The sequence below is a fragment of the Mesoplodon bidens genome (genome assembly GCF_964165515.1).
Source record: "Mesoplodon bidens genome assembly, chromosome: 8".
Classification (NCBI taxonomy): Eukaryota; Metazoa; Chordata; class Mammalia; order Artiodactyla; family Ziphiidae; genus Mesoplodon; species Mesoplodon bidens.
Genome location: NC_138165.1, coordinates 708609 through 733334, shown reverse-complemented (window position 1 = coordinate 733334; position 24726 = coordinate 708609). Strand labels below are relative to the sequence as shown.

The 24726-nt window shown below is 39.2% G+C and overlaps 1 protein-coding gene across 1 annotated transcript in view; it reads left to right on the top strand.

Annotated features, from left to right (window-relative positions):
* The window catches only part of UGGT1 (UDP-glucose glycoprotein glucosyltransferase 1), a 99622-nt gene that overhangs the window by 55443 nt on the left and 19453 nt on the right, over positions 1-24726 (top strand). The window contains exons 19-31 of the mRNA XM_081242401.1: positions 346-466; positions 3709-3807; positions 4738-4761; positions 5275-5369; positions 7282-7488; positions 8273-8404; positions 9202-9332; positions 12119-12214; positions 16257-16359; positions 17423-17502; positions 18908-19097; positions 23715-23873; positions 24413-24498. Coding sequence (XP_081098527.1) covers positions 346-466; positions 3709-3807; positions 4738-4761; positions 5275-5369; positions 7282-7488; positions 8273-8404; positions 9202-9332; positions 12119-12214; positions 16257-16359; positions 17423-17502; positions 18908-19097; positions 23715-23873; positions 24413-24498 — 1523 coding nt within the window. The remainder of the gene's footprint in view (positions 1-345; positions 467-3708; positions 3808-4737; positions 4762-5274; positions 5370-7281; positions 7489-8272; positions 8405-9201; positions 9333-12118; positions 12215-16256; positions 16360-17422; positions 17503-18907; positions 19098-23714; positions 23874-24412; positions 24499-24726) is intronic.

Genomic DNA, 24726 nt, shown 5'->3' with positions numbered 1-24726 from the left:
TTTCTAGAGCTTGCTTGTTTCTGTGGTGAGATCAAATAAACATGGGTTTGCATTTCATATTCACTTCTCATTAGCTCTGTGACCTTGAGTAAGTTATTTAACCTTTCTTAAATAGGTACCACGTCTTCCTCACATTGTTGAACGGATTAGAGATACTGTACATACAGTGCCTTGCTTGGCAATGACAGGAACCTATAACGTGGTAACTTCTATTTTTAGCTATTACCAGTACATAAGAAGATACTATAAAGTTAATGATTTTTTAGGTCCTAATAAATTATTATTGATCATATTTGTTTAATGTGCATCTCACCCACACCCTGTTTTCTTTTTTTTTTACTCTAGGGTGAACTGTCCCATGATCAAGATGTGGTAGAATATATCATGAATCAGCCAAATGTTGTTCCACGAATCAACTCTAGGATTTTGACAGCTGAGAGAGAATACCTGGATTTAACAGCAACAAGTAAGGAGTATTTCAGGAACAATTTTGGGCCTTTTTCATTTGTCTTTCAGAATCTTTGCATTTATTGGATTGTAATGTTCAGAGTTTCTGATAACCCAAGATTGTGACACAGTTTCGTTCACCTTGAGTTCATTATATGAGCTTCTGAATTCACAAGAGTTTCCTCCAAAAGGAGAGAAATTCTTCCTGGATAAATCTTTGTAAACTTTGAAAGATATTCAGTGCCTTTTAAATGCCAACTGAACGTAGGCATTAGGTGGTAAGAGTGGACCTAGACTGTTGACTTTCTCACAGTCCTAAAGCTCGTAAGCAGCTGTCTTCTCTCTCATTATGTAGTCAGTCAGTGATGATGTCGACAGATATCTCAGGTAGCTGTACTCTGAGAACTTAAGAATGCCTTTTTAACAAATAAAGCTACATCAGCAGTCCTCAACCTTTTTGGCACCAGGGACCAGTTTCGTGGAAGACAATTTTTCCATGGACTGAGGGTGTGGGGGGGTGGTTTCGGGATGATTCAGGTGCATTACATTTATTATGCACTTTATTTCTATTATTATTACATTGTAATACATAATGAAATAATTATACAACTCACCACGATGCAGAATCAGTGGGAGCCCTGAGCTTGGGGCTCAGGTGTGGGTTGGGCTACGCATGGACTAAAATAAGTGTTGGATTCTGACTTAAAGCCTGCCACCAGATGCAGCTTAATTGTCACTTGCCACTCACTGATAGGGTTTTGCTATGAGTCTGCAAGCAGTTGATTTATTATGGTCTCCATGCAAGTCAAACCTCTCTGCTAATGATGATCTGTATTCGCAGCCACTCCCCAGCACTAGCATCACCGCCTCAGCTCCTCCTCAGATCATCAGGCATTAGTTTCTCATGAGGAGAACGCTACCTAGATCTCTCGCATGCGCAGTTCACAGTAGGGTTTGTGCTCCTATGAGAATCTAATGCCACCACTGCTCTGACAGGAGGCGGAACTCAGGCAGTAATGCGAGTGATGGGGAGCGGCTGTAAATTCAGATGAAGCTTTGCTCGCTCACCCGCCGCTCACCTCCTGTTGTGCGGCCCGGTTCCTAGGTACCAGTCCATGGCCCAGGGATTGGTGATCCCTGGTGTCCATGCCATAAAACTCAACCTTTCAAAGTGTACATTGTAAAGTGCACAGTTTTTAGTATACTCTCAGAGTTGTGTGGGCATCACACTAACTCTAGAACATTATCATCCCCCCCCCAAAAGAAAGGATGTAGTCACACTCCATTTCCCCCTTTTCCTGTCCTTCAGCAACCACTAATTAAGTTTCTGTTTCTATGGATTTTTCTATTCTGGATATTTCATATAATTGGAAGTTTTTTGTGACTGGCTCCTTTCACTTAGCATAAAGTTTTTAAGGTTCATCCATGTCGTAGCCTGTCTCAGAACTTCATTCCTTTTTTTTTTTTTCAGGTAATAAATATCATAAATCACAAACATAAATATAACTTCATTGTCTGACAGTTCTGGAAGACTTCATTCCTTTTTATGACTGATTCATATTCCATTGTATAGATAGGCCACACTTCGCTTATCTGTTCCTTGGTTGATGAGTGTTTAGGTTGTTTCCACAAGAATACCTTTTTACAAGGTTAAGCCCAGGTACAGTTTGTTCCTTTTGCCTTCCTGGAGACTCTTAAGGCCACTTTAACAAACTGCTGGAAATACAATAGAGTTACCACTTGCTCAGGAAATCTCAGGGGAAGAAAGGATATGTGTAATGTTGAAGTCAAAACCAAGTGTATTTGTTGTTGTAGTTGAATACAGTGAATATATAGATCTGTTCATGGTTGTTACTTTATTGCAACTACCCCTGTTCTCCTTGAAACTAAATTCCTTTCCTTTCAGACAGAAGAAAATGTTTAAATACAGGCAGAGGAAAAATGCACATGTATGCTTATATTTGAAAAAGAAAGTAGTAAGAAAGTGCTTTTTACCAGAAGTGTTAGTAGAGCAAGGCAAGCAGTATTATGAATTTTTGTCCTGAGTTTTTGTTGTTTCCATCATTTTAAATTAAATTATAAAGAGTTATCTTTGCAGTACTCATGAATAAGGACCATAAAAATAGTTCTGTTTTTGGATATCTTTCTCCACTGAGTGTTATAGTCCTCAGCTGTGAAATGATGCTAGTCCACAGTGGCAAGGGTGGTTTGCTTGGTGAGCATTTTGGAGCTCCCAGTGAAAGAGCAGCTGGCATCCTCCTAACCCAGTTGTCATAGCTCCATCATCTACGCTGCTCTTGGCCTTTGCTGTCCGGCGACTCAGTTTTAAGGCCATGTTGCTTCCTCCCCTCTGCTACATGAAGTCATGGGCAGTGTCTGTCTTATTTACCATTGCTTACCTTTGCTAGACTATTGACTGAACAGATAGTAGGCCCTTGGAGTGCTTTGTTGAATGAAAGGATAGATGGGTTAGTGGGTGGACAGACAAATACATGGGAGGGTGGGCAAGCAAGATGTGCTTGGAGGACACTGCAAGAAACGGGGCATTTGTATTGGGGAGTAAATAATGCAAAGGCCTGGGAAGATTGCTGGAGATAAAGAAGGGGTTTATGATACCAGGCTGGAGACCAGTTTGTAGGTAGGAAGAAATTACAAAGTATTGAGAGCAAGGGAATGACTTGATGAAACTGGAATTTTAGCAAGAGTTCTCTGAGGGGGAAGTGATTAATAAGAGCATTGCCCATAGGCACTAATCAGGAAAGAAACATATCTGAAAATGACCTTTTGTTTCTGTTAAGGTTAAAAATGTTACTTTGGTAGATGTGAAATAACTCAAACAAGAGTTTAAAAAAAATATTTTCTCTCCCATTCATCCCCTCTTACCCCCAAATTGGATAGGGAAGAGTTTACTATGGGGATGGACTATGGAAAGGAGAGGTGAAGTTAAGGGGGTCTCTTTAAAAGATCATCTTGTAGGTGTAAAGTGAAAAGAGTGGGAATAGAATAAATTTAAACCATGAAACTGACAAACACATATCTGAGAGTTATGTGTGAGATGTGTACATTTTCTATTTGTGTCTTAAAATGTGATTAATGGGGTGGGTCATGTTGTGAACTTGTTCAGTAAACGTGAAACAATATATTTCGCTCATGCATTTTATTAAAATGTATATTATGGTCAAATGAGATTATCAATTGAATATTAACATTAGATTGAATTTAGGCATATTAATTATAAATCTACTTTAATTTTTCTTTCAGATAACTTTTTTGTGGATGATTATGCTAGATTTACCGTCTTGGATTCCCAAGGCAAGACTGCTGCTATAGCCAATAGTATGAATTATCTGACCAAGAAAGGTAATACATTTTAGGCTTACCTTGGATTCAATTTGTTTCTCCTTTTTTTTTAGTATTTACAAAAACCTTAATTTTTAGTGTCTGTTGGGAAAGAGATTCCATAATTTCTTTTATTACTTTGTATAATTATTTGAGTCTAGAAAATACCTGTTTAAAATTTAATTTTTTATGTATATTTGAAAATTCAGATGTTGTCTTTTTAAATTTTATATTAGACATTAAAGGTAAAAGGAAAAATTTTTTCATGGTTCAAAATGGAAAAAGAATTATGATGTAAAAATGGGTTAATGGATTGAAAATTGGTTTGACTTGTCTCTTCAATGACAATATTGGGTTAATTGTTTTTAGGATTTGTAAGATCAGCTTGGTACAAGAAATCCTTGTGCACGTTTTTAAACTGATTTTGATGCAGAGTTATTTATTCAGATTAAAATTGTGTAAAATGATATCCTCTTAATGGCAGACAGTGCTTTTCCCCTCTGGTCACACTTATTACCCTTTCAGAGCACTGGCTGTCATGTAAGGCAGCTATTTTTTTTTTTTTTTGGCTGCGCCATGTGGCAAGTGGGGTCTTAGTTCCCTGACCAGGGATCAAACCTGTGCCCCCTGCATTGGGAGCGCAGAGTCTTAACCACTGGACCGCCAGGGAAGTCCCTAAGGCAGCTATTTTTATCTACTGTGGTCTTCTCCCAGAGAGAATTTCTGGTTTCCCAGATACATGTTTAAGTACAGGCAATTGTTCCATTTGTTTCCTCAAAGAAATTGGTTCTGAGGGGTCCTGGAACAGTGCTGTAACCCTAGTGGGACTAAGGAGCGAAAAGAAGCATAGGTGATGTTGGGCATTATTTAAAATTTGACTCTTAGAGTTGGCATTAATTAGAGGAATGACATTTTCTTTTCTTCTACTCTTTTTCCTTTACTTTTGTCCAGGAATGTCCTCCAAGGAAATCTATGGTAACTTTAAATTTCAGAATGTTCTATTCCTTTTGTTAATTAATTATCTTATGTGGTTTCAGGCACCACTGTAATTCAGAATTTATTGACACTTTATTGGGATGTTTCTGTAACCTGTGGATAACAGATAATTTATCAATGCAGATAAATTCTGTGTATAAATGTTTGCCAAGAATTATATTTCAGAAAGTTAATAAATGAATATGATTAAAGACTATAATATGTTATCCACACGTTCAAAGACTCTCTTTCATTTTCCATGCTAACAGATACCCAAATCAAAATAGAATTAATAAGTGCATGTTCTTAGATTTTAATTAAGCCACATGGCAAGTTACCCTGCTTTCATTCTAGTATCCAAGTTTCAAAACTTTCGCTTTGTATCTTTATTAAACTTGTCATTTTCTTACTTTTTGCATGGTTTTCAGAAATTACTTGGCTTAATAGCAATATTGAAACACAGGATGTGCTTTTTCCCCTCCTACTCCATATGTTGTTTTTGTTTTTCTACAGATGATTCTTTTATTAGGCCAGTAACTTTTTGGATTGTTGGGGATTTTGATAGCCCTCCTGGAAGGCAATTATTGTATGATGCTATTAAACATCAGGCAAGTATCTACGGCTTCATTCTGTATCTTTGTTTGAGGCCGCAGTTATCTTCACGGCATATGTGTGCTGATAATGTGCTGGTGGGGAGGCTGGATCCTGCTTTTTTGGTGCTTGAGGGAAAGAAGCATTGTTTTTTCAGAGGTCTGGCAGCTAGTGAGAAAACAGAAGACTGCAATATTTTGGCTTTATGTAAGGGAATAGATTTTTTTTTTTTTAGCTGTTCCATGCAGCTTGCAGGATCTTAGTTCCCTGGCCAGGGATTGAACCCGGGCTCCCTGCAGTGGAAGCACAGAGTCCTAACCACTGGACCACCAGGGAAGTCCCAGGAATAGATTCTTTTAGAGGAAAAAATAAGAAGATCGTCATCATAGACAAGTTTTTATTGTATGACTGTTCATGTTCTTGCTGCAGAGGTGCTGCAAAGTTTGTGTTGTATATTGTATGGGAGAGACAGTGTCCTTATATTGAGAGAGGTCCAGATATGGGAGAAATACCACAGAGGCACATTAGCACGTGTATAATAGAAGTAGGTGTCGGCATGCAGAGGGATGCACATATGGGTGGTCTGAAAGCTGTGCAGCATATAAACCGTAGAAGTGGAGTGAATGGGCAGTGGTGAACGGTTGAAAAGTAATCACCCCTTCTAGAGGTTGTCCTTGTCAGAGAGAGAGATGTTACATTTCCTTTTCCTGAGCAGTTTCAGATTGGATCTTCGTCCAAGTTTCACACCCCTCCTGTGTCCCCTTGCCACTCTGCGTCCCAAGGAGCCTTACTGAAATGAAATATCCAGGTGATTTCAGCTTCACTGATGTGCTGAGTGCCTTTATTGTCTAAGGGAACAGACTGGATGGTGCGGTCAGTTGTATCAGGAGTAGTCCAGGTGAAGGATGATACACATATAACACACTCTAACTCAAATTCACAAATGCTCAAGTGGTGAAAAGTGGGAGAACAGGGAGTAATTGAAGTAAAATATAGGTTCAAAAGACATGCACAGATCAATAGGATGTAGTGTCACAGAGTGAACACACCCATGCGACCACCACGCAGGTACAGAAACAGAATTGCCGAAGTCCTGAAAGCATGCCCCTGCTTGTGGCCACATCACTAGCCCTCCCCTGTCCCTCTTCTCACATCCTAGGTTTGCCTGCTTTTTACTTTAGTTAAATGGACTCTTATAATACGTATTTGTTTGTGTTTGGTTTCTTTACTCAACATTTTGGAGATTTACCCCCATTATTACAGGTAGTGGTAGTTAGTTCTTTTTCATTGTGCAGTATTGTATCATATGGCTGTACCACAAAGTTTTGTTTGTTTAGTCTGTTTGATGGACAATTGGCTTGTTTCTAGATTGGGGCTAGAAGAATGCTGCAGTGAATACTCTTGTACATGTTTTTAGATACACATGATTATGAATTTCTGTTGCTTATGGCCCTTTTTTTGGTTTTGTGGGCCCCAGATATCTTCTCCCACGTGGATTCTTGACTTTTGACCCAAGGAGAGATTAATTTTTACTAGAAATCTGGAAAGGCCATGTGAATGAAGGGTCTGAGCAGACCCTTCAAGAGGGTTGGGACTTAAGGAAATGAAGATGGGTGTAACTGGGGTTCACATACCAATGTGAGGCATAACCTGCATTAGAAGAATGCAAAATGTGTTGGGGAAATACAGGACTCTGACGGTCTGTCACGTATGCCGTATTTACAGGGATGGTAAGGAACGAAGTTGGAAAGGTAGGCTGGGGGTCAATTCATGCAGGGGTTTGAAGGCCTGATTATAGCATTTTAATTTTACTCTGTATGCGGAGGACTTAAGTGTTATTTGCTACTTATGGGATATGACTGATGTTAATGCTGCTTTTTAAATTCAAGACTTCTACCATATAACTCTTATTTCCCTTTTTGTAAATAGAAATCCAGTAACAATGTTAGAGTAAGCATGATCAATAATCCTAGTGAAGATATAAGTTATGAGAAAACTCAGGTCTCCAGAGCAATCTGGGCAGCTCTCCAAACACAGACCTCCAACTCTGCTAAGAACTTCATCACAAAAATGGCCAAGGAGGAGACTGCAGAGGCGCTGGCTGCAGGAGCTGACATTGGGGAGTTCTCCGTTGGGGTAAGTCTGTGTGTGGCACGAGGATGCCTTGTATTGTTATTTCAGAAGTTCATTCCCATGGGCTGATGTGTCCTGTTCCTGTTGATGATCAGGATTTGTGATTGTAGTTCTGAGCTCAGATGATTTTTTTTTTTTAATTGGAAGGGTCTTACCAAGAAATAACAATTCTGCCATATTCCCTTTATTACTTTTAAACTTGCTAGGCTTCAAGATGTGCACGATATAAGCTTATATATGTTTCAAGCACAAAGCCATTGGTTTTGTAAGTTTTTAAAAGACAGATAATATTTGATTTGTTTGTAGAACAAAGAAAAATATTTGTTTATAGAGACTTAAGCTACTTAATGAGTTAGAGGCTTATGTGTTCTTGATGTATTTCCAATATAAGCCCATTTTATTCATTTATGTTACATACTTTTGACTGTTTTGTAGTTTTAAGATTTCTTATAAAATGATGAATGTACTTGATATTTCAGTTTAAAAAAAGGCTCTTACTTGAAATTAGCAAGATTTAAAAATGCAGAATAAAGGTATCATGAATTATAGTTTGCCAATTGAATGATTACATAAAGGAACAGGAAAAGGAAATAAGCATTACTTGATAAGTGGGAGGTTGGGAAAACATGGGAGAGAGAGTGGAGAACGGAGACATCGTAGTGTTAATTATTAAAATTAGTCACTACGTTCCACTAAAAGAGCACTTTATGATTTATTCATATGATTATTCATTTTCATGGTTTTCTTAATAACAATTACTTTTCCTTAATAACAATTACTTTCCTAGGGCATGGATTTCAGTCTTTTTAAAGAGGTCTTTGAGTCTTCCAACATGGATTTCATTTTGTCTCATGCCATGTACTGCAGGGATGTCCTGAAGCTGAAGGAGGGACAGAGGGCAGTGATCAGCAATGGAAGGGTGAGAACTTTGTCCTGAGACAAGGTTGGCTTCAAGTTAGATCAGTGGACAGTCTTGGCAGCATTCTCCTCTGAAGCTAGTAAACTCTTCAAACAGCCACTTTTTCCAAAGGTGATTAGGGCTCGTGCAGTGCTGATGATCATTTCTGCTCCCTTTTTGCAAAGGAAGTTGGCTCATTTTGACATAAACGTCCTATGTGAAACTTTCCTCCTGTTTAATTTTGTCCTGCCATTGTGTAAGGTGGTGAGAGTGTGGTGGTTCTCAGAACCCAAATCCATAAGACCTGTGATTCATAAAGTACTCGTCCCATGTGGGGACCATGTTTATGGTTTGTGCGGTCTGTATGAACTTAATTGGTTTATGCTTAGACTATTTCATAAATATCTGCAGCCAGGGAAATGAGACTATGGCGGACATACCAAACTTTAAACTCTTAGCCCTTAGGGGTGAAATCTCTCCTATCTACCACTACATTTTGGCTTTCTTATTTTGGCTTTCTTATTCATATTCAGTGAGAATTAATGAAAATGATACTGCTATTTTATTTCAGAGTTTGCTTACTGTAAAAATACTGTAAAGTATTCAAGTCTACATACACTCTGTGTAGTTGAGGAATTGATAAGTGAATAACTGTATGAGTTGATTTGGGTTTTTTCACTTTTTTCATTGATTTGACTTAGATGTAAACATGTTTCGGGTCTGTAAAGTGATTTGGTTTGTAAGGTAGCCTGAGGACCACCAAGGACTTCTCTGCAGCCCGCTGATTCCAGCACTGACCACCCTGCTCTTCTTCACAGATCATTGGGCCACTGGAGGACAGTGAACTCTTTAATCAAGACGATTTCCACCTCCTAGAAAATATCATCTTAAAAACTTCAGGACAGAAAATCAAATCTCATATTCAACAGCTTCGGGTAGAAGAAGATGTGTAAGTTTTGCCATAGAAGAAATGAATCAGTTCATGTCACAGGGACTATATTAATTGGACTTTCCTCATGCTACCTATTACAAGATGTTTTATCTCCAGCTTTAAAATATAATAATGGTCTTCAATTCAAGTGTTTATTTATACTTCTGTTGAAACGAGTTAATTTATTTTGTAGCCAGCTGCTTAAAGAACTGGGTTAGTTCTCTCCATTTCGATTTTTTTTTTTTAACTTTTGATTGTGGAAAATTTCAAACATATGCAGAAGTAGAGAGATGATTTTATTTATTTCCTTGGAATACTTATGTAAAGAAATAACTTCCCCTCATTATCTCTTTAATTACTTTTCCGTTTTATTTTGTTCAGGAAAAAAAAGACAAGTTAAATGTTTTTTTTTCTTTATTTACTAGTATGGAATAATGAGGTTTTTTTCTTGCATATTCCAAAAGTGATGATGAGTTGGTTATTGTTGGTTCTTGATTGTTAAATTCTTTCAGTGTTATTATTAGTTTATATATTTTAATGAGTTATTTCTCAATGGAAAAAAATAAGTATTTGACTGGTCTGTGTACCTGCCGTGTAACTGAAGCTCATAGTCACATTCACATGGTTTCTGCATTAAATATCAAATGGATGTGTAGCTGGAGGATGTATGGTTATGTTTAGTTTTTGAGGAATCATTATACCTTTTTCCACAGAGGCTGTACCATTTTACTTTCCCATCAGTAATGCATAAGGGTTCTAATTTCTCCACATCCTCACCAACACTTACTATTTTCTGTTCTTTTGATAATACCCATTCCAGTGGGTGTGAAGTGGTATCTCCTTGTGGTTTGATTTGTACTTCCCTAATGATTAGTGATGTTGAGCATCTTTTTGTGTGCTTATTGACCATTTGTATATCTGTGGGAAAACATCTATCCAAGTCCTTTGCTCATTTTTAATTATTTATTTTGTTGTTGTTGAGTTGTAGGAGTTCATTTATATTCTGGTTATCAATCCTTATAGCTATATGATATGCAGGTATTTTTTCCCACTCCATGGGTTGACTTTTCACTCTCTTGATAGTGTTCTTTGATGCATTGTTTGAGGATATAGAATTTTAAAGTTCTTCTGTTTTATTTCTTCATCTATTTCATACACCATGATGCTGCAGAGTTCAAGATGCACGTCTTAGTGAAGTGTTGATTTTGATAGCTGTGAAAGTAGTCTCTTTGCCAAGTTTTGTGTGATACGGAAAGGAATCTTTTTTCATCTCACCCAAACTGGGGCTACAGATAAAGAGGTTTCCTTCCACCTCCTCATTGGTTATTGAGTGATGCCCCTTGTTTTAGCCTAGGAAACACTTCCCTGATGCAGGCCAGGAGGTACCCCCTGATTTGAAGCCACTGTGTCATAGGCACAGGTTTGGTATGGTGTCCCTTGGACCACTCCCTGTCTCTGTGGAGGCTTCGGGGGAGCCCCTGGGAGTCCTTGTGGACTATATAGTTGCCAGACTATGCACAGAAGACTTGACCTTTTACCAAGCAGAGATGGCTCTGGATCTGTCCTGGTTGAATTTAGGGAAATAAGGTAGTCGTGGGGCTGCCAGAAGATTGATGCTAAAACTATTAGGGTTCTCAGAGGGACCGTGCTTGCCTAAGGTTTTCGTTAGTGCCAGGGCTGCTCCACCTTGGTCGTGCATGACAGCCACAGCTCTCATGCGTGACCCAGACCTGCAGCCAAGAGGCCATCGTCAGCCCTGCAGAGCTCACCTGTGGCCTCTTTGATCATCCCAGTCCACATAACCAAGGATCCCTGGACATATTTTGTGACAATGTTGACACATCACAGGAAACAAATGGCCTGTTTTATATGTATTCAGAGTTACTATTGAGACGTACCAAAAGATGTAATTTGATATAGTTGTTTGGTTCGATGAGAGAATGTATAGGCTTGATTCCAGTTCAGATATATTCACGAATATATTCAAATATATTTTAGCATTCTTAGAATTTAGTCCTCAATTCAACAGATTAGAGCATTTTTTCAGTCTCATGATTTAGTTCAAGATCTTCCTTGGTTAGAAGTCAAGTTAGGAGGGGCGGGGAAAGTGGAAATGCTTTTCTAAGTTGTTTACCGTGATGTTGATTGTAATAGTGAAATAGATTATGATGTATCCATAAATATAATATTATGCAGTCATTGAAAATATTGATGTACCCCTATACTTATTATCCAACAAAATATTTATGATGTATTATTAAATGAAAAATCAGGTTACCAAATAATATAGTACCACTTTTATGTGTGTAGACATATATATATTAAAATATGGAAGAGTGATGAACTAAAATGTTATCAATACTTATTTCTTGAATATGCTATTATTGTGTGTATCTCCATTTTCTCCTTATATTTTTTTCCTGAATGTTTTTTCGGTAAATTATTACTCTAATGATCATGAAAATAATAAAGTTATTTAGAAGAGGGTGAGGGAGAGTTATGGGCCAGGCCCTGAGCTAGATGCTTTATTTTCTATGTTTCGCCAGTGCAGTATTTACAAGAGCCATGCAAAGTAGGCATTCTCTCCATTTCACATATGGAAAAATCAGCACCTACCCCAGGGCTATAAAACTTACCAGTAACAAAATCTGTACTTTTTTCTCCTGCCAGTTGATACAAAGTTTGTATTTTCTTCAGACCAGCTTGTTGGCATTCAGTACTTAGGTTGATTATGTTATGTTCAGCCACAATTGGAAAACCTTCAGTGAAAGAGATGCTAAATTTTCACCAACCGCATCTTCCAGGGCGAGTGACTTGGTAATGAAGGTGGATGCGCTCCTGTCAGCTCAACCAAAAGGAGATGCAAGAACTGAGTGCCAGTTTTTCGAAGACAGACACAGGTATAGAATGAATGTTGAATTTGTGCATATTTACCTTTACCTCAGCTCCTGTATTTTCCCATATAAAGTGTGTATATAAGCTCTTACAGGAATGGAAAATTTGGCATGTGGTTTTTATATATATTCATATATAAAACTCATGTAACAGATTGCAGTTGCATAAAAGTTGACATTTATTTCTAAATAAATCTGAAATAGTTCTGAATATACCCTTTAAGAAAACAGAAAGCATTTAATGAAACCGATCAGTTGTCATTTTCTGGTATTAAAGAATAAACAGGTGTCTCATCTTTTATTGAAAACTGTCTTGTTTTCAGTAAAATAAAAATAAGTATAGCATTATAAGGAAGTCCTTCTCTTTTGTTTTCCAGTTTTTTATTTTGAAAAGTTTCAAACCTAGAGAATAGTTGAAAGTCTGTTATAGTGAACACCCAAATATCTTTAATCTAGCTTCACCAATTGTAGACATTGTGCCACAGTTATCCGTGCGTGTGTATAGTATATGCTTGCGTACAAACATACATGCACTCACATTTTGGGGAACCATATGAAAGTACGTTGCAGGTATCATTATATATCGTGCCCCAATTCTTCGGCATATATCTCCTGAGTACTAGGAGTCTCTCCATAGTACTGTTAAGCATACCTCAGCAGTTTAACCTTGATAAAGTAATATTATATAATACCGGTCCATTTTCAAATTTCTCCAATGCCCAGTAATGACTTTTTACAGCTGTTTGCTTGTTTGGTCCAGATCACACATTGCAGTCAGTTGTTGTGTCTCTAGTCTCTTCTAAGCTAAAGCAGTTTTGGGGTGTTTTTTTTGTTTTCTGGGTTTTTTTGGTCTTTTATGACATTGACTTTTTTAAGAGTCCAGGCCAGTTGTCTTGTGCAATGTCCCACAGTCTGGGTTGTTTCATGATTAGATTTAACGTTAACCTCTCTTGAGGAAGAATGTCTACAGTTGATGTATCCAGGAAGGTGTATATCCTGATTGCACCTTAGGATCACCAGGGAGGCCTTAGGTGCAGAAGCCTGCAAACTATCAGAATCCTATGATTCTGATTTAATTAGTCTGGAGTGAATTGGACTTTGGTTTCATTGACCTGTGCTTTCTCACAGCCAGTCCTTGTGGGGATAAAATTTGAACTGATGACTCCAGGCTAGAATGGAGATCCTCTCCTTTCTCACTGGCTGCGGCTCCTTGCTAGTAATCACCCTGGTTGGACTTTGCCCACTAGCACCATCCTCTCCTTACTCTGTATGGTTTCAGGAAGTGACATGGTCTGGTTACTACCACAGGAAACATTCCTAATTGACCTGCCGTCTTGTTTGCCTATCATAGCCAAGACCTGAGCGAGACCTCTTCCCTATTTAGCACATCGTTTTCTCCATGAGTCATATATAATTAAAATGTCCTAGTTACAAATTCTATTATGATACAGATTTCAATTAGAGAAGTTATTTTTATTGGGGTCATGTTAGTTAAATGAGTGTTTGTTATACTCAAGTCAAAAGTTTCTCATTTACGCAAGAAACAAGAAGTCTGAATTACTGGTTATGTATACCCTTTCCCTGAAAGTGTGGTCCATGGAACAGGGCACTGTCTGTGAGCTTGTTGGAAAGGCAGTGTCTTCTGGCCGCAGCCCAGACCTCCCGAATCAGAATCTTCATTGTAATAGGATCCCCCAGGTGACTCCTGCGTACCTTAAGGTTGGCGAAGCGCTGCGTTCCTTGACGCTCTACTCGCCTCTCAAAAGTGTGGGTGATTCCCCTAATGTTGCTTCTGTGTCTGTCACTTTCAGCCTTATTCTGGTCTTTTCTCTGATGAATACAGCAAGTGTATTTAAACATCGTGTTGTCAGTTTATATTGTTCTCCATTTCCACACCAATATTCCTCTTTTCTTGGTGTTTGTCTTGCCCTCTTTTTTGCTGCAGAGATGTGGGGGTGGTTAAAAGACCTTACAGGGTCAGTTTCTGAGGATGTCTGTTGTGGGTCACCTAGAGCACTGGCCCAGGACATGGGTATGCCGTACAGAGCTCTACCCCAAACCAGCCAGGCTTAGGGGCCTGACCCACACGCTGTGCTCTAGAGGACTGTTTGGGACCCCTCTTCTCGTTTCCTTTGGGAGAGTTTGTATAACGCTGTTCTCTAATGCGCTCTTCCTTCTAGATTCTAGAGTACCACAGAGGCCCAAGTTATCTGACGGCAGTGGCTCTTATACTTTGGCTTTTACTCAGAGAGTTTGTTGAAATGCAGATTGCTGGACCTACCCCCAGAGTTGCTGGTTCAGTAAGTCTGGGTTGGGGCCTGACAATTTGTTGTTTTTTTTTACAAATTCCTGGGTAAAGCTGATGCTGCTAGTCTAGAGCCACACTTTGAGAACAGCTGTATTAGAGTAAAAAAAAATGTATTGGAATAATTATTGGTAGCTGGGATTATTAATATAAGATTGAAAGCATGTGTTGCAGTACAGTCACAAAGCTATTCTGATGGTTATTTCCAAAACAGTTAAGATTTGAAATAACCTTCATTACCATTTAAACTGTGTTTACACAGTTTTATTAGTTATTATGTTCTGTTTTGAACTTTTGTTTTCATCCCATTGGGTAAATGTTTTTGCATAAAAGTGGTGATTAATTTCAAAACCACATTAAAATAGTGTTCAGAGTAGACAAAGATAAGCATTGATTAAGCAATTAATGTTTTGGGAAAATTGGATGTATTTTTAAATCCTTTCAAGTTTATTCCTTTTTAAAATGTATCAGAGGCTCCTGCTTCTCTTAAGCCACCTAAGTCAAAGTGGCTTTAGAAGGAGGCCATGTAACTAGAAATTACATGTGGGGAAATGCATGTTCTCCCCAGAAATCCTAGGAGTTGTCCTTTTTCACTTAACTAAGAACAGACAAAAAAATTGTATAACTTAATGCTGACAAGATGTAGTGAAGTTCATTTCTTGGCCTTGTAAAATTGTTTAGTTCTTCAGGAAATATGTCTCATATTAGCCACATATTAGCCACATAAATATTTGTGTCATTATGACTCAGTAATCCCATGTCTAGGACTATGTTAATTCTCAAGAAATTTCCAAGTGTGAAAAAAACTGGATGTGAGAAGTTCTTTACAGGTTGAAAGGCATCTAAATGTCCAGCAATATGGACATATATACATTACCAAATGTAAAATAGATAGCTAGTGGGAAGCAGCCGCACAGCACAGGGAGATCAGCTCGGTGCTTTGTGTCCACCTAGAGGGGTGGGATTGGGAGGGTGGGAGGGAGACGCAAGAGGGAGGAGATATGGGGATATATGTATATGTATAGCTGATTCACTTTGTTATAAAGCAGAAACTAACACACCATTGTAAAGCAATTATACTCCAATAAAGATGTAAAAATAAATAAGTAAGTAAGTAAGTAAGTAAATGCCTAGCAATAAGGAATAGCTGAGTAAACTACAGCAGGTTCATTTGGTAAATCGAAGATTATTTCTTATTCAGGACATTGATGTATAACAACATGGAAAAATCTTTATAAGAAACTTTTGGGGGAAGGAGTGAAATCATTATAAAATTGCTGATATCCTGTAGGTGCATCTCATCTTTAAATAGGCATTTAAGGAAGACTATGTAGAAATATGCCACAAAGTGGTTGAGTTGGGATGGTGAGATTTTATGATTATTTATTTCCTTTTTCACTCTTTTGCAAGTTTTTGTAATGTTCTTATGTTCCTTTTACTATTTAAAAAAGTCAATTTATTCTCTCCTTATAACCTTCTTGCCAAGAAATAAAAATTGGCATAATGTAACTGTCAAAACCAAACATCAGAAGCTTTTAGAGCGTTTTTAAACTTTGTGGTAGACGTAATCACATAGTTGACCACCACGTAACCTTGTTGTTTTAGATCTAAAGTTTTTTTGAAATGTTAAGAGGGCTGATTGGTTGTGTTGGATGTGTCATCTCCCCACCCCATGCCCCCCAAAGAAATCAACTGTTTCCTGTTTGCCTCGAGATTAATGTTTTATCTTTTTGCTCTCTGTAGTGCAATTAAACTGAGGCCAAAGGAAGGGGAGACGTACTTTGATGTCGTGGCCGTTGTTGACCCTGTCACCAGAGAAGCGCAGAGACTTGCCCCGTTGCTTTTGGTAGGGACAACTGCAGAGGCAGTTCCCGTCATCTGTGTCACATCGTATTTACCGGAAGTGGTCCCATACCCTGAGATTCTCTGCAAGCATCGTTTTCCCTTAGTTATCTTTAAAGGGCATTGGAAAGTGCTACAGGGCATATTGGGCCGAGCAGATGTTTTCATAAAGATTAGTAATGGCTCTGAAAACAACTTAATAACCTCTGAAAGTAGGTACAAGTTTGGTTGATTACTTCATGTAATTAAGAAAAAAAATTATCTTTATTCAGAGCAAAATGTCTTTGAATTAAATTTATTATTGCCATACTTTATATTGGCGAAGAGTAAAAAGGTAAAAGCATTCTGCTTTATCATTTTCCTTTCTTATAACTAGCATTTTTTTTTGTAACGTGTCTTTTTTTTTTTTGGGCTGCGTCGCACGGCTTGTGGGATCTTAGTTCCCCGACCAGGGATTGCACCCGGGCCCTTGGCAATGAAAGCACCAAGTCCTAACCACGGGACCACCAGGGAATTTCCTGCAGAATGTCTTTTAGATACGTTATAAGATATTGAAATTTAAAAAATTTTTAAAGAACTCTGCCAAAAATTTAGTTGCCTCAATTTTTTTTTGAGTTGTGTTTTTTTTTTTTAAGTTTTACCGAAGTATAATCAGTTAACCTTTTTTGTGGGTATTTGTATGTATTTTTTCCTATGATAGTCTGTAAGCTGCACTGATGAACCTTTAAACTCTTCCTTGTGTAGACAGCTATATCCATTGCCTGTCTTGCTTCCCCACATATGTGGGGAGCAGTTATTTGCAATGACCTATTTCCCATGTTTTTGTCCATGTGATATGTATGTGTGATTTAGATTGTGCACTAGAGCTGTGATTTCTAGGGATTTATCCAGTGCAGACTTTATAACATTTATTATCTTTGTATTTTTGCTTGAGATATTAAGAAATGTTCTCTCTCCTAACTTAGTGTTGATACATTTCTGAAGAGACCATGTAAATATTGTATCTGAAATATCAGTCACTTTGTAGGGAAAATTTTTATGTTTTGTCATCTGGTTTGCTCTTTTAGGTTTTAACTCAGCTGATCAACATGAATCTAAGAGTATTTATGAACTGCCAATCTAAACTTTCCGACATGCCTTTAAAAAGGTAAAACAAAGTGGTTAAGAAATCAACCCCTGGAAAAAATCACACTCAATCTGAAAGCTGAAATTGAATGTCAAGGATCATATGGGTTTATATATGGACCTCATGTTTGAAAAAAATCACTTATCTTGAAGTTCAGTTTTCCTAAATTTCTAAGAACTGATCAAAAGTTCTAAGAACTTAGTGTGAGCGTGGGAGCATTTAAAGGTGGGGATTAGGGACTTCCCTGGTGGCGCAGTGGTTAAGAATCTGCCTGCCAACACAGGGGTCACGGGTTCGAGCCCTGGTCCGGGAATATCCCACACGCCGCGGAGCAGCTAAGCCCGTGTGCCGCAACTACTGAGCCTGTGGTCTAGAGCCTGTGAGCCACAACTACTGAGCCCGCGTGCCTAGAGCCCGTGCTCCGCAACAAGAGAAGCCACTGCAACGAGAAGCCTGAGCACTTCAAGGAAGAGTAGCCCCCGCTCACCACAACTAGAGAAAGCCTGCGCACAGCAACGAAGACCCAACACAGACAAAAATAAATTAAAAAAAAAAAAAAGTGGAATTAACCCAGGCCACTTGCACCTGTGGTTTGCTTTCTTTCCTTTTTTTTTGTTTTGGTCAGAATTACATAATTCTCTAAAAACATTTGAATCAATGTAGCTATTAAATTTACATTAAAATGTGCTGTGGTGTAGAAAGACCCTTGTCTATACTTCTCCTCCTTAGAAGAGCAGCCATTTCTAAGTTGGAATGTATGTGGCCCATTTGCATGTATCTTGAAAGGAAGGCAGGCTTATCTGCATACTCTCTGAGCTTTGGAATGGTCATTTGTGAAACAGGTCGCCTGGAAAGCAGTCAGTAGTAATAGTGTAGCACATCTGGGGACTGTGGTAAATTGCCACCTTGCAAATGCGCTGGCTTCTTCTATAGGTTAGATTCTGAGTGAACTGAAGCCGTGTTTGAAAGTGACGGAAGGGTTCCAGCTTTCACCATTATCCTCGGATAGGAGCAATGTTTAAATGATTGCATACAGTGTTTTCGGGGCATGCCCGAGAACTCAGCCACCATTTAGGACTTTGTTTTTGAGAGAGAAGAAAGTGAGTTTCTTTCACCAAGGGGAGGCAAGTGCTCAGGACATGCTTTTGACTCCAGCAGCAGTTGCCCCCATCCCCCATCCCCCAACAGGGCAGGAAGGAAGGACCTCCCCTCCCAGCCCCACCTCCCCTGCTCTCCTCTCCTGCCTGCAGCAACCACAGGACGTACAGTTAGGTCAAGAGGTAGTTTTGGAAACACTTTTCTCAGTCTGGAAGGAAGTCCTTCCAAATCCAGTTTGTCTTAAGCCAGTTGTTTACCTGTGTGGATGCGTATAAACTCAAGGACTGTGGTTGCATTGAAAAATTCACATCTTTCTTTTCCATTTCAGCTTTTACCGTTATGTCTTGGAAGCAGAGATTTCTTTTACTTCAGACAATAGCTTTGCTAAGGGTCCAATAGCAAAATTTCTGGATATGCCACAGTCTCCTCTGTTCACTCTGAACTTGAACACACCTGAGAGTTGGATGGTAGAGTCTGTCAGAACGCCATATGACCTTGATAACATTTACTTAGAAGAGGTAAGAATATCTTTGCTTCCCAGTGTCTTAACCACATGTAACGCCTGTTGAAGATGTAGTGGTGGTAGTCTCTGACTGACCAGACTGGATCACAGTCTAGGTGGGCTTCTGACACGGCAGTGTCCAGGTATAATTGTATTTTTATAAATAACAGCCTAATAGATCTAATGCACATACCATAAAATTCACCCGTGTAAAGTGTACAGTTCAGTAGTTATAGTATATTTACAGAGTTGTGCAGCCATCACCACTGTCTAATTTTAGAATATTTTCACCACCCCTAAAAAAAACTCCATACCCATAAGTAATCACTCCCCATTCCCCTTGCCCCTGGCAACCACTAATCTACTTTCTTTCTCTATGGATTTGCCTGTTCTATTACTCTTACCTAAATAGAGTCATATATTTTGTGACTGGCTTCTTTCACGTAAATTATTTTCAAGGTTCATTCATGTTTTGGCATGTATTAGTACCTCACTCCTTCTTATTGCCAGGTAGTATTCCATTGTATGGATACACCACATTTTATTTATTTATTATTTATTTATTTATATGTCACTGATAAACATTTGGGTTGGTTCTACTTTTTTACTAGTATGAATAATGCTGTTAGGAGCATATGTGTACAAGTTTTCGCAGATATGCTTTTATTTCTCTTGGGTATGTACTTAGGAGTGGAATTGCCGGATCATATGGTAATTTTATGTTTAACTTTTTGAGGGATTACCAATCTGTTTTCCAAAGTGACTGCATCATTTTTCATTCCTGTCCTAATGACAAATGATGTTGAATATTTTTTCATGTGTTTATTGGCCATTTGTGTATCTTCTTTGGAGAAATGTCTATTCAAATCCTTTGCCTATTTTTAAAAAGTGGCTTGTCTTTTTTGTGTTTTTTTTTTTTTTTGCGGTACGTGGGCCTCTCACCACTGTGGCCTCTCCCACTGCGGAGCACAGGCTCCGGACGCACAGGCTCAGCGGTCATGGCCCACGGGCCCAGCCACTCCGTGGCATGCGGGATCCTCCTGGACCAGGGCACGAACCCGCGTCCCCTGCATCAGCAGGCAGACTCCCAACCACTGCGCCACCAGGGAAGCCCTGGCTTGTCTTTTAATTGTTGAATTGTACGCGTTCTTTGTATATTCTGGATACAAGTCTCTTGTCAGATACGTGCTTTACAAATATCTTCTCGCATTTTACAGGTTGTCTTCATTTTTTTTTTTTTTTTTTTTTTGCGGTAGGCGGGCCTCTCACTGTTGTGGCCTCTCCCCTTGCAGAGCACAGGCTCCGGATGCGCAGGCTCAGCAGCCATGGCTCACGGGCCTAGCCGCTCTGCGGCATGTGGGATCTTCCCAGACCGGGGCACGAACCCGTGTCCCCTGCATCGGCAGGCGGACTCTCAACCACTGCGCCACCAGGGAAGCCCTGTCTTCATTTTTTTGATGGCGTCCTTTGAAGCACAAAAGTTTCTCATCTTCGTGAAGTCTAATTTACCTATTTTTTGTTGCTTGTGCTTTTGGAGTTATATCTAAGAAACTGTTGCTCAATCTCAGGTCACGAGGATTTACTCCAGTGTCTTCTTCTAGGTCTTTCACAGTTTAAAACTCTTAAATGTTGCTTCTTAGATTCATTTTGAGTCAGTCTTTGTCTATGGTGTGAGGTAGAGTTCCAGCTTTATTCTTTGCATGTGGATATCCAGTTGCCCCAGCACCATTTGTTTTAAAAACCTACTCTTTCCCCCATTGAATGGTCTTTACATCTTTTTCAGAAATCAGTTAACCCTAAATGTGAAGGTTTAATTCTGGGCTCTGAATTCTATTCCATTGGTCTCTGTGTCTGTCCTTAGGCCAGTACCACACTGTCTTATTTACTGTAGCTTTGTAGTAAGTTTTGAAATTAGAAGTGTGAGTTTTCCAGTTGTGTTCTTCTTTTTCAAGATAGTTTTGGCTATTCTGGGTTCTTTGCATTTTGGAATCAGCTTGTTAATATCTGCAGAAGAGGCTGCTGGGATTTCAATAGGGATTGCATTAAATCCCTAGATGAATTTGGAGAGATTGCCATCTTAACAATACTAAGTGTTCTGAACTATGAAAATGGGATGTCTTTCCATTTATATAGGTCTTTAATTTCTTTGAACAATATTTTGTGGTTCTTAGTATACAAGCCTGTATAAGATCATGTCATCTGCAAATAGAGTTTTACTTTTTCTTTACAATCTGGATGGCTTTTATATACTTTTCTTGCCTGATTGGAAAATTTTTAAGTTACTGATTCAGTCTCTTGTTATAGGTCTGTTTAGATTTTCTATTTTGTCTTGAGTCAGTTTTCAAAGTTTGTGTCTCTTAGGAATTTATCCATTCTATCTAGGTTTTCTAATTTGTTGGCATATAGTTATTCATAGCCTTTTCTTTTTTTTTTTTTTGTGGTACGCGGGCCTCTCACTGTTGTGGCCTCTCCCGTCGTGGAGCACAGGCTCCGGACGCACAGGCTCAGCGGCCATGGCTCACGGGCCTAGCTGCTCCACGGCATGTGGGATCTTCCCGGACCGGGGCACGAACCCGTGTCCCCTGCATCAGCAGGCGGGCTCTCAACCACTGCGCCACCAGGGAAGCCCCCATAGCCTTTTCTTACAGTCTTTTTTTATTGAATAGTGATGTTTCCTTTATCCTTGCTGATTTCAGTAAGTTGGCTCTTCTGTCTTTTATTTCCTGGTCAGTCTAGCTAAAAGTTTGTCCATTTGTTGATATTTGCGAAGAACCAGCCATTGGTTTCATTGGTTTTTCTTTATTGTTTTTCTGTTCTCTGTTTCATTTATTTCCATATAACTGTATTTGAAGTCTCTAAGGTAAGTGGTCCTTTTTCCCTAATCCATTTTCAAAGATAGTGTACTTTCATTTCACTGATGTCTCTTCCCAGCCCTCACTCTACACCTAGCTCAGAGTGTATTAACAGAGGAATTAAAAGACATGGTCTTTACTTCCAGGGAGCTTACGGTGCCTCAGAGCCTCCTTCCTTTTTTAAAACGTTTGTCTCTTGTGTCTGCCTTAAATATCTCTTATTACAATTGAAGCCTGTTTTCTGGTTCTGTCTTCTTGGGAATTGGGAGACTGGAAACTCGAAGATAGTTACCAAAGGAATTAGCAGCCCTCTTATCATGAGGTTGAATTACTCTAGTTTCTTTAAGTAGAAACCCGTAGGTACTAAGTTGGTGGCGGGGAGAGAGAGAGAAAGTGTGCGCGCACGTGCGTGTGTATGTGTACATACGTACACACCATATTTTTAACAAATAGGGAACCCTTGAGGAACCAACTCTTGTTGAAGAGACCACACAAAGCACTAAAGAACAGTGCACAGAAGTATAGATCAGATGCAAAGCAGGTTTCTTCCGGGGCCTTCCCTGGTGGTCCAGTGGTTAAGACTCCGTGCTCCCAATGCAGGGGGCCCGGGTTCGATCCTTGGTCTGGGAACTAGATCCCGCATGCTGCAACTAAAAAAAAAAAGATCCCACCTGCTGCAACTGAAGTTACCGCACGCCACAACGAAGATCTTGCATGCTGCAACTAAGACCAGGCGCAGCCAAATAAATAAATAAATATTTTTTAAAAACCCAAAACAAAAAAACAAAAGCAAAGTAGGTTTCTTCCTTATCTCCCAGAGTTTTTGCTCCTCTTTCTTAGGCTTCCTCCAGTTTCTCTGCACTCCGTTGAGAATACAGAGCCTGAGACTTGTGAGCATGTGGAGCATTGCAGTAACTGTTAAGCTCCAAGTAGCTCACTGTTAGGGTTAGGTAGGGTCATAAAACCAAGCCTGAGCTAGCCTGGGGTAGAAACTCTTCAATTAGCTAAAGCCAAGCTGCCCTAAGACTTTGTAGTTGTATCCCATTTTCTGCAAGAAATTAGCAGTAATTTAGGCAGTTGGTGCAGCATGTGAACGGTTTTATGCCATTATGGAGCCATTAAGTTCATCTTGGACGTTTGCATTTAGAATAGCAATAGTTTCAGCTATATTCCAAAGGCCAAGATGAATTTGCATTGCTCTCTGATGTTTTTCTGTTCTTTCTCATTGTTTCTCTTTTCTCATATGAGCTAATCCTTGTAGGATTGTTTTATCTATCTTCTCCATTATTTGCTTTTAGATTGTTCGTTCATTTGGCAGTTTTATCTTACATGCTTTTTCCCCAGTACTCCTCTTGTAGATTAGCATCTTATCCTCTCTGTACTTTTGGAATAATCTCCTTATTGTTTTTTTCTGTGTCCTTTTTCCTGACTCTCCTTCCAACCCACCGTAGTTTCTAAAATTGTGTACTCTTGTTAACTACCAGCACAGTCAAGATACAGAGCATGTCCATCACTCCAGAAGGTTCTGTCATGCCCCCTTTGCAGGGAACCCCTCCTCCTCCCCCTGGCCCCAGGCAACAGCTGATCTGCTTTTTATCCCTATAGTTTTGCCTCTTGTTGAATTTTTTATAAATGTGATCATATGGTATGTTGCCCTTTATGTCTGGTTTCATTCACTTTGCATAATGCATTTCAGATTCATCCATGTTGTTGCATGTATCAGTACTTTGTTCCTTTTTATTGCTGAGTGGTCTTCCAGTGATTTAATTTTGATATTGCAGGTGGACAGCGTAGTGGCTGCTGAGTATGAGCTGGAGTACCTGTTACTGGAAGGTCACTGCTATGACATCACCACCGGCCAGCCCCCACGGGGACTGCAGTTTACCTTAGGAACTTCAGCCAAGCCAGTCATCGTGGACACTATTGTTATGGCTAACCTGGTAAACAATCAGTACATCCGGTGGTGATACTCAGCCATGTTAGTTGGGGCACTGCAGTTTATGACAGAGCAATTAGCATTGTGAACATGAGGGAGATTCAAATTCATGATGGACTGAGTTTGGTCAATATAAAACTCAACAGTTTAGTTAAACTTGGAGATTGGAGTTACGTGACAACTTCAAAGAAAACACGCTAGAATATTCTACCCTAACGAGATTGGCTCCTGAAAAAGCATTGCGTATGAGCTGACAGCGTTTTTCCCTTCTTTCCCTTTTTTCGTTCTGAGATTTGAAGCTTATTCACACGTCGCGCGTTGCTTCTTCACTGAAGTACAGCTACAGGGCAGACTTCCTGGCTTGACGGGCCAGTATTTCGCTAGGGTTTCTAATATGCAGAGTTTAAGAGTTGCACTCGTTTGTTAACCATCTTATTTAAAATAAAGGTGAATGTTATTTCAGAAAAAGAAATAACTGTCCCTCAGAAACAGCATTTCGATGTTTTTAAGAGCACTAAAATTTGTCTTGTCTTCTTGTCCTAGGGCTATTTTCAGTTAAAAGCCAACCCAGGAGCTTGGATTCTCAGACTAAGGAAGGGACGTTCTGAAGACATTTATAGAATCTACAGGTAGGATTAAGTGATGCAGGTACATTCTTTTTAGAGCATGCTGCAATGAGAATCAGCTTGAATTGAACACTACGCTGGCAATTACCCAGGCAATAAGAATTTAATGTGCAATTGTATGTGTGATGAAACGGTGCTTTTCTAGGAAATTAAATGTGGGAGGCTTGTTAGGGTATAACTGGATAACAAGCAGTGTAAACACTAACAATATGTATAGTCAAGTTTGACTCT